Consider the following 14,325-nt stretch of genomic DNA (forward strand, 5'->3'; position numbering starts at 1 on the left):
ATGGATCCGACTTTGTTAATTTCTTTAAAGACCAATCTTTTGTTCATGCCTATTTGGATCAATGTTTTCTATACTGAATATGATAAAAGTCAGACTTTTGATGGTAATGGAGCACTGTATTTGCTTACTTCAGCTGGAAGGTGGACCTCCATTGGTGGATAAGGGGGCCAGTACCCCATGGTCAGAATATTGACTGTCAGCTCAATCCCTCCAGGGGCTTCAATATTCTGCATGTGCTGCAAAACATAAAGCAGAAATTATACTTGGCATTGTGTAGTCTGGATTGTGCTGATGAGTCATTAAACACACATGCAACCACTATAATCAAAACCTACAGTTGTTAATGAGCAGAAGCACTGTACCTCAAAATCTGTGAATAGTGTGAGTAAAGAATTTAAAGCAACATGGATTAAACTCTGGAAAGCCAGGCATATCAATTTTGTTCCAAAGAGTGACACACCTTTATTTCATCATGCATCCATACTATAAACTGGCAATAAGTGTATTTAAATAAAAGAACAAAGTGAATCTTAAATACTACCCACGTTTTAAATAAGGGTGATAATAATCATAATAAATTGTCATTGTTGAGAGAAACTGAATTAACCATTTCCATCAGCTATGCATACTTGGTTTACCTCATCCGCAAACATAAAAGTATAAAATACAAATACATTTATAACTGACAAAAATTCTAAAGCCTAATGATTCTGTCACATGGAAAATACATTTTGCAACAAATAATAAAACTACAGCACATTTCACTGTTATTATCTTCATGATTATTGTAGTTCTGATTTCATCTCAAATGGAAAGACTAATAAACCATGGAAAGGAAGAACCACCTCTTAATCTTTTACAGAGTTCAGAGGAAAATCAAACAATCAGCACAGCCATTACCTGTTTGAAAGCTAGCATGAAATCCTTGGACAATTCCATGTCTTTGAACATTCCCTCTAATTTCTGGGTAAAACCACCTCCACATTCTGTAAAACAAAACAAAAAAAACATCAGAATTGACAGAGTATTGTGCATAGTACATTATACTCCTGTCCTGTGATGAATACTCCTTATGAAGGCACCTCAAATTTTAATTTTAAACCTTTAGTCTGTTCAAGAAAGTTAGTTGACAATATAGGTTACTGCATTTGTATGGGAAAATATAACGAGTCTTTCGGATGTAAAGACTGCACAACCATGGGAGTGCAGTATATCCATCCAACAAAACGAGTTCATATTTTCCCATACAAATGCAGTAACCTTTTTATTATATGCTCATTTTTTTATTCTACCTAATGCTTAATTAACTTAACAAAATACACTACAAGAAACAAAGTAACTAAATGTATGCCATATTCCAAACTAAATACACACGCGCAGATTACACAACAACAAATTATTACTGCACACATAACTCCAACCAGATAAATTTGAACTTAGTTGCTCACTCGACATACTAACACACAAAAAAAAAGGCATATCTAGTTAAAATTGAAATTTTGAGTCATATTGTGAATGAATGCACATTGCAACAACTTTTCCATTTGATCTGGAATGATTAGATTTTTGTATTTTTTCCGATTCTACGAAATTTCATGATTATGGACTGGATTTATATGTGACAATTTCCACATGAAATATATCAGATTGAAGAAGCAAGGGAGAAGTGTGTTGACATCTGCAAATGTGTTTCTGTTTCTGTCATTGAATGTTTGAGATCATAATGTGGGAAAAATATGAAGTCTTTTAATTGCAGTTATCAAAAAAGATGCTATGGAATTTAATGCTTATTTCGAGTGCAGTAAGGAGGATGTAATTCCACTTATATTTAAAATTACATTACAATTTTGAAATGTGTAATCAAGATTGAGAACCTATGACATGGCTCATGTAATTTGAATTTGCAGAACTAAGAAAGTACATTTTGAGGAAATTCAGGATGTAAAACTGTAAGTATATTTTTTGGCCATTCTTATCACCAGCTAAAGAAGACAGTATATGCCTTGTCACTTGTATGTTATTTGTAAGGATCCTTTCTTGCATCTGTTGTATAGCTAGCCTAAATCCAAAACATTGTATCAAAAAAGTTAATGTGGAATGTGCCAAAGCAGCTGGTAAGCTGCAGTCCACAAAACATCTGCTTTACTTCATTCAGAAACAAATTTTATGCTTGGTGACCTTGACGTTTGACCTATTGATCTTAAAACTGATAGGTGCATTTCTTTTCTCATGTGCAAACCATCCACAAAGTTTGGACATAATATGTGGCAAAGCACTTGTTATTTTGTTGAAACAGTGTTTCTCCTTGGTGTCCATGTCCTTGACCTCTGACCATTTAACCCCGAAATTCAAAGATGTCTTCCTTATATCAAATGTGACCAATCCACAAAGCTTGGTTAAGGCATGTGATAAAAGAATTAAGTAGTTTTAAGAAAATCTTTATCCTTTTTCTCCGTCCTGTAGGCATTTTACTTGTCTACAGTGCAAACCATTCACAAAATTTGTCTTAAGATAAAAAACTCAGGATTTCATACAGAAGCCATTTTTCTTCTAAGATTCACTGTGACCTTGACCTTTGGACCCCAAAATCAATATGTGGATTTCTTGTATCAGATGCAACCTTTTACAAAAGTTGGTAAAGGTATCTGCTATACAAGACAACTTTCCTTCTTTCAGTCCCCATGATGGGGCCCCGAGTGGGCCCCATTATGGATCACTACCATCTCACCTCTGTCCGCACGGGTTCGAGTCTAGGATTTGGCAAATGTGGGTATGTGAGAAAGCTTGCCAGTTGCTTCCTGTGGGTCGGTGGTTCTTCCCGGGGTTTTCCTGGTTATTCCTCTACCATTAATACTGGCCTCCATATCGTGTGCTGAAAAATCCCCATGACTCTGACCTTTGAAATTCTGAGCCAGAAACTGACAGGTTTCATTTTTGCTCATAATGCAAGGTACTTGCTGAATATAGTATGGATAGCTGTTGTAGAATTTGAGTTATTGTGTGGGGGAAAAATAGGAACCACACAAAGATGATTGTTGGATGTGTGTGTGTGTGTTGCATAAACTGGCAATAAAAAAACTGGGTAAAGTGAAAAATGGTACAGTCAGGGCTGCAAATACCAAAAGACCATGACAAATTTGAATGGAAAGAGTTACACTGTGAAATCATTTTTTATCTTGCTTCTGAAAAATAGCCTATCATGTGCTGAAAAATGGCGTTAAACCCCACAACAACAACAGCTTCTGAAAACTGATGTTCACTATTATTAAGTTTGTAGATGGATCTCTAATGAAGGGCACCCAATTGTTTAGGGCAAAAAGACCACTGTTCATTTGGTTGTTAAATTCAGAATTTACAAGCAATAATGACATTCACTAGAACTGCTACCAACAAATAAAAAGAAATTCCTTTTTAAATTTTTGCTTTCCGATTCTTGTCTAACTAATAATGACGGCAGCAATCATTTGACTGACCTTGCTTCAACTTTGACAGCATGGACTTCTCTGCATCCACTGAGGCGCTCTTCCCCACCAGCAACCGTTTGGCCAGATCCTTCTTGTAGAAGGCTTCAAATACATCTTTACCTGCAAGAGTCAAATACTGGTAACAACTAATACTGTGAAGATAAAAAGTTTATGATGCAAAACTCTGATAATGGGAATCTGTGGAATCAGCACAGAACCATAGCTATTATGCAAAGGATAATTTATTGATGATTACCTTATGCAGCCTCAGTAATTACACATAACCACTAAATAACTCATTTTGGCAGGCAGTAAAGAATGTATATGTATGTTAACAAATTAATGGCATATCAAAAACTGATTGATAAATCAACTAACAAAGGTTCACTCAATAACACTGAGTAATAAACAAGACCATAGTTTCAATGTGTTATTTGCTGACTGTCTATTTACTTGTCTTCTTCAGGGATAGAGCTGGCTTTAAAAAAATTGTCACCCATAAAATCTCCAACCTCAATGTTTTGTCGCTAACTTGTAAAAGATGCCGCCATTTTCATAATACAGTAATATTCATTTATCTCAACATTCTCAGGACCAAGATAATGTGTGTCGATATAAGCAGATGTTTAGATAAGTAAGGGGAGGGGGCTGAAAATAAATTGAATTTTTTTTGCATACAAGTGAAATTTTTAAGACTCAGAAATGACCCGTCATCATTGACTGGGATTTAGGCAGAGAAAACAAAATGAAAATTTTTATTACATGAAGACAACTAGTCTGAAATACAGTTGTATATTGACAACTTACATTTGTGTAGTACATATAAATAACATACATGCATATGACAAAGCCATGAATTTGAATATTCGATATGTTTGAAAATTCATGTATCACTATCAGTCAAATCCCGTTAAAAAACACAACCAAAACGTATATATAAAAAGTGGTGGTCCTTGTTTGATCTATGTCCCATTGTTAACAAACATGTTTCCTGAAACAATTCACTCTGATATTTATTATCCTAGCAGCACATGGCTATATAGCTGTTTATATGCTACATGTATATGTACTTAAAATTGGCCAAGATTTTGATCAGCCAGAGACAACTACCATGATGCTGAGGCTACCAAGGGGATGAGGCTATTCATAGAGAAATGAAAACATATGAACAAATTAAATAGTTTAAAATTCTTGCAAGATGTCCCACCTTCATTTAACTCTAATGCCAGATATCTATTGTTTCAAAATATTGGAACTTTAATTTGGGTTTTAAACCACCATTGTTAGTGATCGTAAGCATGAACTTTTTTGTTGCAAACAGGAAACTTTCACAGCACAATAAATATGTTCCAATCACTATGAAAAAAGAAACTATACTTTTAAGTTTGTTGCAGACTTTCTTTGATCAATGGTCTTCGTCTTGCTTTGATGAAGGTTCATGTGTTATAGATGGCGCCGCTAAAGGCGCTCTTTAAATGACCAAATGAATGTCTGTTTGTTATTGCTGTGACAACATAAAATAACTGTAAAACACTGATGGAGACAGAGTATTTTTTTTTGTTTGCTTAGTATATATACAGAATGATTGATGCTTCAAAGGTAATCAGTTTTCTTTGAACTTTCAGCAAAACTATTTTTTCTGCTGCATTTTCCAAAAAGGAAAAAAAAAATCATCATTTGGTAGATTGTAGTCATTCAGTTACTGCTTCAGAGGTGGCCGATTGTAGCTAGTCGGGTAGCATGACTATCTGGATGATATTACAGCAGAGTGTACTAAGGCCAGACATCAGCATAATCGGATTATGAAATAATAGTGCTGTGTTAGGGTGGTTTGTCAATTTGAACAAAGGATTTGTTTATGTAACAATAGATTCCAGTGCAATTTTATATCCAAGCTTGCTGCTATCCCTGTCATGGTGCCTTTGCATTTCTCAACTCCAAACCCAAGACTGTATACACAGTTTTTAACAGCCAAATATGTTGTCATAAAAAAGATCGCCAGATGGTATATTTTGTCATCAATAAAGAAACAAAATTGCATTTTGCCTGTTCCCTGCTTCTCCCTTCTCTTCCTTCTTTCTTTAAGTCATTTTACTAGCTAAGAAAACGAATTCACTTCAAGCAAATTAAACTGGAGCTATCTCCCTTTATCTGACATTGTCCAACATTAGATTTTATTTGTTAGAAAGCTATAAACTTTTAATGATAGAAAGATATAAACTTTTCATGAATTATTTAACCATACTGAGTAAAAAGTTGACTGCATACATTTTTAGCTCCTTGGTTTATACATAAAAATACCTAAAACAGGCATCTTGTGTTAAAAACTTCGGCAATAACAATAATTGTTGCAAGAAAATTATGTTTGAAAGAAGTACCTTTTAAAATAAAACATACCATGTATGAATCTGAAAAGCACCATTATTCTGTCTAGAAGGCGCTCTAGTTCTTCCTCTGTTGCTTCCTGTATACAAAGATAAGTTCATGAATTAACTAGATATGCGTCCACATGACAAGGATGCCCATCACCTCCATCAATATGGTGCAAGTGATGGATAAAATTCAGAGTAAAAAGGGCCCATAACTCCATTAAAATAATGTCATAAATTAGTCTTCTTAATCTAAAGCCTCAAAGCAAGTTTGACTTCAATCAATAAAGTCCTTCAAAAGTTACAAATAAACAAAATATATGGGATGGATGGGATGGGACAGACTAGCATCTATAGCACTATAGGTCCCCTCTAAGGATATGTAGGGGTGAGGGTGGAATAAAATACTATTTTTTACAAACCTCACCGATTTCTAGCCAATAAAATTACATAACGTACCCCATCGATTGAAAGATCATCGTGACAAAAGTTATCAAGCATAATATCAATATTACATAGTTGTATTCATTATATATTCTAGCACAAGATTTTACAATGTTGTCATAAACGTGAGACTGCCAGATGTAATCCATTAAGTCAGAATGGGTGCTTCCTGTATTTTTTGGTCTAATTCTGTTCAGTTGTTTTGTAAAAGTTATTCAAAGATATTTCAATGTTTAGTAATGGCCTCCATTTATTATAACAGATTATCATAATTTGTACAATTATGTAAAGGTCCCCGACCAGAATCTTACTGTTAAATTTGGCCAAATTCTGTTCATTGGCTTTTTAGAAGAAGTCATTTTTTAAGTTTGTTCCCTTGTATTTTAGTAATGGTGGCCTTATTTGAAGGTGATTCAGTATCATTTACAAATGGGGAAAGGCTTTGTTTGAAATTGGCCGGGTATTTCTCTGCAAGTTGAGAACTTCAACTGTTGAGTGACACATGATGCACAGCAGCCAATGGACCAAGATGACACCCAACTAACAAAGGCCCACGCTGTAAGCTCACTTGGCCATAGGGCTAGGTGACCCAAAATATAAACCTATTCATCAAGTCTAATCAAAATCCTAATAAAAATCAGTCAGCAGTGATATAAAAAAACTGCAGTCAATCTTATGCAAGATCAACCTAAATATATGCCTTGCTTATAATATGACTTGTCAACATCTTGATAATAGTATCTTAAGTTTTCTCAAATAATTTCAGAAATACAATCTGTTAAGTGAAAGGAATCTTGGACAGCCATATGCATGATCACCTCACTAACATGTACAAATCTTGCTCATATAAAACTCAGTGGATATCTTGAATATATAAGACTATTTACCAAGTCATATAAAAATTATATCAACAATATAATGGCTAAAGTGTAGACAAGCTCACCCAATCAGATGCAAGATCACCTCATTAATACATGTGGACATCACTCATGTTTCATAAGAGCTTGATAACTTAAATTTATTAACCAATGTATCAGAAATAGTGGTACTAAGCTCAGCCAATCAGATGCCAGATCACCTCATTAACATGCAAAGATCTTGCTCTTCATAAAATCTCACTGCTAACTTGCTGATATAAGCCCACATTTCAAGTTTGATCAAACTCAGATCAGACAAAACAAGCCAAGTCAATCAGATGCAATATCAGTATCTCACTCATTAACAACAATTAGTGAGATCTAATCTTATATTCCAACATAATCACCTTTACAGTGGTTGGACTATTCTTTAGAGGTCATGAATTTTGTGTCTAGAGTTGAATTAAAAGGTCAACAATAAGCAACACTGTAATGTAGTTCACAGTCCTTATGCAAATGTCTACACATACTCCCAAAATATCAATGAATAAACAAAATACAGCCTGCCCCAAGATATAATCCAAAATTTGAATAAAATGGTATTAAAATTAAAGGAAAGTAAAACAAACCTTTAACATCAATGGTGTAGATAGATGGACACGCACGGATAACAAAGTGATCGCTACATCAAACTTCTACCAAGGCAGACTCAACAATAAAGTTTTGTCAAATATAGTAAAAGGCACACACAACATTAGCAAATATAGCAAGAAATGGTTTACTACCATAATACTGTCTTTCCTCATCAACCTTCACTTTCACATTAACCTTATAACAATATAGCTATGTAATTACTAAAATTTCATATTAAATACTTCATTACTCATTTTCTGAGAAAAGTAAACATTTTCATAGTTTCTTACCTTATTTCCTGCTCTTAACTTGGAGTCTACATATTTTGCTGGAAGAAAAAAGGTTTCATAGGAATCATTTCTGAGCCAAACTTTTTAAGATTTGAAGAGCTTACTTAAGGAAGATATACACTTATAATCATGTTTTCTTCTCAGTATACTGTATTTGTGTTTTAAATAAGAACCATACAAGCTTGTGCTTTGCTTTATTTCCTGTTTATTACATACCATTTAATCTTACTTGCTTAATCTGGCATTCAATACAGTGGTTCAATCCATATTTCCATATCACACCCAGATTCAAACTCCTCAGGTACCTTCTTTAATGTCTGCACATAGACGTTTTTAGACGCAGTGAATCAAACTTCATAAATCCAAGTTCATTTTGAATTTTATTCCTACAGTAAAGCTAAAAATATTTAGATAGCATAAAAGGGGTATGTAACAAATACAACACTGCATTCATGTTTGTAACAAGTCTGGGGAAAGAACTGGTTTATGGCTTATCCTTATGCCATAACAAACTTGTTCTTTCCACCAACTCAGAACAAAACATGTATGCAGATGTGTATTTACATATCATATCTTGATAGCCCTTAAAGTGTTTTCCCATCATATATTCATAAATAATAAAGTTACTTTACTTGTCTTCAATCATCATTTTTCACTGCAAATGATTCCATCTAAAATGTCAGACAAATTAATGTTCTAAAAATCTGTTATGAAAATCTATATTTTTACATTCATAAGAGACAATACAAAAAAGCAAAAAAGCCTAAGGGTTAGGTGACCAATCTCTATGCTTGATGTCTAAATTAGCATCTAAGTTATGTACTATGGAGGTGCTAGAATATCCAAAGTTATAATTTGACATCAGAAAAGTGCTGCTCAATGGATGTGTTTTTGACAGTGTTCTTGTACAACCAGTAAAATTTGACTTCATACTAAAGTGTGCAATTTTGCAACTTGATTCCTCAGAAATTGTATTCGAAGCTAAAGATTGGTGACACTTGGTGGTATCAAGGGGAGGTAGTATGAAAGAGTCACTGCCCTTCGTCTCTCCTTTCATCATTGATATAATCTTGAAGTATATGATAAGTTAGTGGTCATCAACATAGCACATGTCCAGTTCAAGCTGCATGATTTAGGGCACCTAGTTCAATGATCAGCTTAATGGCAAATTTAACACATAATTGGCCATATCATGCAAAGGACAATGGAAACACACAAGCAGTCAATTTGGACTGGCCTCGGCAGGTATCAAACTTGCAAACTCTGGATTACAACTCAGATGCTCTACCAATTTAACTACCATGGCTCCAAGTCAGATTATGTAACCTTTCCAAATTTTAACATTATTAGTATTTGCTGGATGATTACAATTTTCACGATGATCTTAAAATGTCTAAATAATTATCTCATCTTTTCTGGTAGAAAATCTGATTTGCTACACAATACTATATTTATGAGAGGATGTGCTTACATTGTAGATTGACTTGTCTTTACAAAATGATAACAACCCACACAGCTGTTTGCCCAGTCAGGTGTCTATTAGCAGTTTCCAAAGCCATGTCTGAAAATTAGACACCTGTCCAAGGTTTGTCAATCTAAAACTGAGAGGCTGGCCATCATGAACAATTCTGATATAGCCAACAATATAAAATATGTTGTAATATCTGGTGCTTCTGACCATCCCCTCCAATCATACCAATCATAATCTGCATAGACCTGAGGAGGCAACATCACAACCTATGGTATAAACATTCATTCTGTATTAAAACCATCTCATCAGTTGATCTTAGTAATGTTATGTCCCTTGTCAGTTTTATCACAATTCCATCACAGATATGACATGTGATGGATTCACTATAATCGCAGATTTTTGAAAATACTATATCACAGTAAAATCAAGCACCTCAGTGACAGTTCTAAGTAGACAAATAAATGGATAGAACTCTGACATGCTACATCTTTGTGGACAAAGACATGTCCCATAAAATCAATACCTTGAACATTAACTCATAATTGCATTGATACCCACTAATAAGTGAATTTATTGCATCACTGCCCTTGAAATAATGAAGTGTCACTGATTAGCGTACTACCTACCTATCAACTCTGCTGGTTTGTTCTGCCGAACATTTATGAAGTGCTCAAAGCTCTCCTTCATAGCATTGATAAACTTCTCATTGGAAGCAAAACAGACAGCTAAAATGTTATCTATCTTAGCCTTAAAATCTGAAAGAAAAAGAGGCAAGAAATGAGTGAAGGCACAAGTTTTTGCTTCATGGTCAGACTAAATTTTAGGCAATCATACCATTGCATTCAATGACCTTTCTAAAAAATCCAAAATGGAATCAAATGTACTTCTGATAATGTATCAGTCAATCTTTTCAAACCATTGTCCTTTAATTTCAGAAACATTTGCTACAGAATTCCTACAATCTTTATTTTATACAATGTTTAAAATATTTTCCAGTCCATGACTTTCAAAAAGCTTGAAGAAAAAAATATCTATTATTTATAATGCTGATGCTGCCACAGGAAAAGTTATACCTATGTTTAATGAAATCAATACAGGTAAGACAAATGGAAACTTGACTGGCTTTAATGCACAAAAAAGACACTTTTATAACTTGATAGATCATGTAGCTCAAATGCTGTGGAAAATGAAGCAAATTAGTCATACTTTTTTGCATATTCGTGTGGGATCAAGAGATCCAATTAGTCAGCTATTGTTGGCTGGTTTTTAATAGCATGTTGAGCAAATTATCTACTATAATGGGAGCTAAGTGCTTTTTCCAAGCTCACACTCAGGTGTGAACACATAACCCATGGATAACAAATCTGGCACATGATAAAAAAAAACACTGTAAATCAGTTGGTAAAGCATCAGACCTGCAAAAGAAGGGTTGTGGGTTCAATTCCTGCCAATGCCAGCATGGGGGGCTGTCTCAGTGTGTCCTGAGGAAAGGCATTTATCTTCCATTTCTTCAGAATGATATAACCAATATGTGTTAGAAATGCTGTTAAAATCAGCAAAAACAACACCCCACTCCCCACAACTGATGAAATAGGCAAAGAGGAGACTTAGCAGATTAGGAATGTTTAGTTAGTAATTTATTATAAAGCCCTGATAAAATTGTAACATTTTTGTTTTAGTGAAAGCATGCACAACAGGTATATGAATACAAGTCTAAAAAATTCTTACCTAAAAGTAACTGCACCATATCTTTGTCTTTTTCTGGATCAGTGTCTATGTTCAGCACTATTACTTTGCCAGTGTTCTGAAAAGAATAATAATAATACAGTTAAATCGTCCCAGTCACCCTTATATAGCAGCACCCACCCATATTTCCTGTACAAAAGTAATATATATAAGGTCACCTGTTTTCTGCAGTTAGCGTTTTCCTACCAAATACACATCTTCCTCAATAGTTCACATCTGGATATCTTATAATGCAAAGTCAAATGTGGATCCCATTTTACCCCTAGAAAATACCAAAAGAATTGGCCCCTATTTGTTCAACAGGAATAAAATAATGATCAAAACTGGTAAACGAAACTTTGTTACATCACTCATTTTATCATCAAAATGGCAGTTAGCGCCCAGAAATTTAAACAGAAACTCATAGATTGTCAAATTGTCTTTTTTTTAAACAAAAATCTCTCATTACACTTTGAATACAAATGTTATCCCAATTTGGATTCATTGAAATGTCAGCAATAACTGGTGGTTGCACTTTAAATAAATATAAAATTAATTAAATTCTGACAAGTAACATATTTGTGTTTTAGTTCTAACTTTTAATTTGGTTTCAGTGTTATCATCATAAATGCTACATGCCCTCTTGTATTTTAATGTGAAAAGTGTCAAACTACCATCCCAGCTATGTACTGTTACAACCGATTAAAATTAGACCTGCTCTGTATTATATCTTGTTACAACCAATTAAAAGTATACCTGCTCTGTATTATCTGTATTACGAATTATTACGACCAATTAAAATTAGACCTACCATGTATTCTGTAATGTTACAACCAATTAAAATTAGACCTGCTCTGTATTCTGTAATGTTACAACCAATTAAAATTAGACCTGCTATGTATAATGTATTGTTACAACCAATTAATGGTAGACCCGCTTTGAATTAAAAATAATAATAATAATAATAATGAGGACTTTGTATAGCGCCTAATCTTTAGAAGCTCTAAGCACTTTGCAACATTAGACAACACCTATAAGATAAGAAAACATATAATGATATGATTACAAAAACAAACACCATGAAATTACAAAACATAAAATAAAAAAACATGCTGAGAATATTTAAGGTAGGAAACATTATTAGGTCTTTAAGTTTGTTCTTGCAGTCAAAATAAGTGAGTTTAGAGAGCACTCTTGAATGGGATCACTGTGTCTCTGTGTCTAAATTCAGTGGGCAATTCATTCCACATTTAAAATGACTAATCAAACACTATTATAAATATTACTGTGTAATTTCTCCTAAAGCATGCATAGAAATTCCATTAATACTTGCAATGAAATTGTAGCATCCATATTTTATGAATTGAAATTTATTTCAAATATTATGTATTGATGTTGGCAGCTGTTGTTTCTGGAGATAAATTCCTTATTTTTGGAATAAAGGAGATCTTGCTTTTTAACAATCTTTCAGAGGTTGGTTATCTTTAAAATAAAGGTAATTTATACAAAAAAACTGAATAACTTCAGTAGAAAACACTTTTAATTGTCAATAATTTCTAACAGGATTAAAAAAACTAGTAATAAACATTAGACAGTACCACCCACCTATCTTCTCATTGTTGATGTACAGCTGGATGGGGCACTGCTTTGCTAATTTTTTCAGAGGTCCCTCATTAATTCACACCATTGTATATAGTGTTGTCTGTGCTTTTGCTTCTCACTGAGGACGAGGTGAATTGGCGTCTCAATTATTTGAGCAGTCAGTGGAGCAAATCGCCAGTGACCACTTAATGAATGCAAACCAAACATTTGCTTCAATGCAATTTTTAGATAAAGGCATATCCATTGAATCCATGTATAAACATTTCTTACTCTGCTTGTACTCACCATACTCCAGTGACACGGTCTACCTAATTCAAAGGCATCAATATGTCAGCTTTTATCATTAGGGGATAACAATATCTGCATTTACTTGCCTGTGAATTAAAGCTATATCTGATGATACAAATTGATCTTTAAGGAGTTACATCCCTTTCATTGGGGGTCATTCAATAGTTAAAAAAACTTATCTGTATATGAAAGACAGGTGAAGTTTCGATTAATGTGCTATTAACAATAGCCACACAAGATTTCTTGTCATTCCCTTTTCATAACAGGCCTCTCACATAAGCCAACTGTCTTTTTTATCTTGAATAGTTGAGCAACTGGTCAATATAAGTTATACAAGCTGTCAATTAATAGTGATATTCAGTGTTCCATCATGGTGCACAAAATAAATTCAAAAAAATGAATTTTTTTAAGAGTCACTGATGATTTAATTTATAGTAATAATAATAATAAGAAGAAGAAGTAGAAGAAGAATATAGTTTACTAATTATATACAACTAATAACAATAACTGAATTCAGCATCATTTATGTTAAAACAAAAAAACTTATTTAAAAGATGAACCTGCATATAGTACCTTGTGTACAAAGAACAGTTTGGCCTTTTCCTATCAGTGGCTGCATTTGACTGTAGTAATCTAAACCAGGTCAACTGCTTTTTCATTGAAATGCAGCTTTTTCTACTTTTAAACATAAAAAATTTACCACATACTTAGGGGATCTGAAGCAGTTTTCAAAAGCACTGTACTTAACCACATAACGATTCCGAATACAAGAGGCTCAAGTAGGCATAACATGCACCCAGCTGACTAATTCCTAATACCTAAATGAAAGAGCCAAGCACACTTGGTCTATAGAAACTTATTCTAATGCTGTTGGATCACACGAGGTGAAAACAACTGTTATATAGTTGTATGAGTGTGTCAAATGTTGTGAAAATAGTTTTTCTATCTTCATCCATATTTTATGACATATCAGCTTCATTTGTCCAATAATGAAAGCCCCTGATACCAAGATATATGTCAAAGTTGGTCTAATTCTACTGAGTTAACTTTCTGAGATAATGTTGTTTAAACATTCTTCTGTTTTTAGTGTGTGTGTGTGTCTGTGATTTTGAATTTTAATGTAGCTTTGAAAATTTTTCAGTCATATTGCTATCAAATTTGCAGTGTGGCAGTTTATAATGA

At 33.7% G+C, this 14,325-nt stretch overlaps 1 protein-coding gene across 1 annotated transcript in view; it reads right to left on the bottom strand.

The window, feature by feature from the left end:
- LOC149799404 (cullin-4A-like) overlaps window positions 1-14,325 on the bottom strand; it is a 70,572-nt gene that overhangs the window by 28,906 nt on the left and 27,341 nt on the right. Inside the window, exons 10-16 of the mRNA XM_089958740.1 lie at window positions 11,257-11,332; window positions 10,155-10,283; window positions 8,058-8,095; window positions 5,862-5,928; window positions 3,474-3,584; window positions 901-986; window positions 129-236 (exon numbers count right to left, since the gene is read on the bottom strand). Coding sequence (XP_089814866.1) covers window positions 129-236; window positions 901-986; window positions 3,474-3,584; window positions 5,862-5,928; window positions 8,058-8,095; window positions 10,155-10,283; window positions 11,257-11,332 — 615 coding nt within the window. The remainder of the gene's footprint in view (window positions 1-128; window positions 237-900; window positions 987-3,473; window positions 3,585-5,861; window positions 5,929-8,057; window positions 8,096-10,154; window positions 10,284-11,256; window positions 11,333-14,325) is intronic.

This window comes from Sinohyriopsis cumingii, chromosome 5, assembly GCF_028554795.1.
Source record: "Sinohyriopsis cumingii isolate HCF-2022 chromosome 5, ASM2855479v2, whole genome shotgun sequence".
Taxonomy (NCBI): domain Eukaryota; kingdom Metazoa; phylum Mollusca; class Bivalvia; order Unionida; family Unionidae; genus Sinohyriopsis; species Sinohyriopsis cumingii.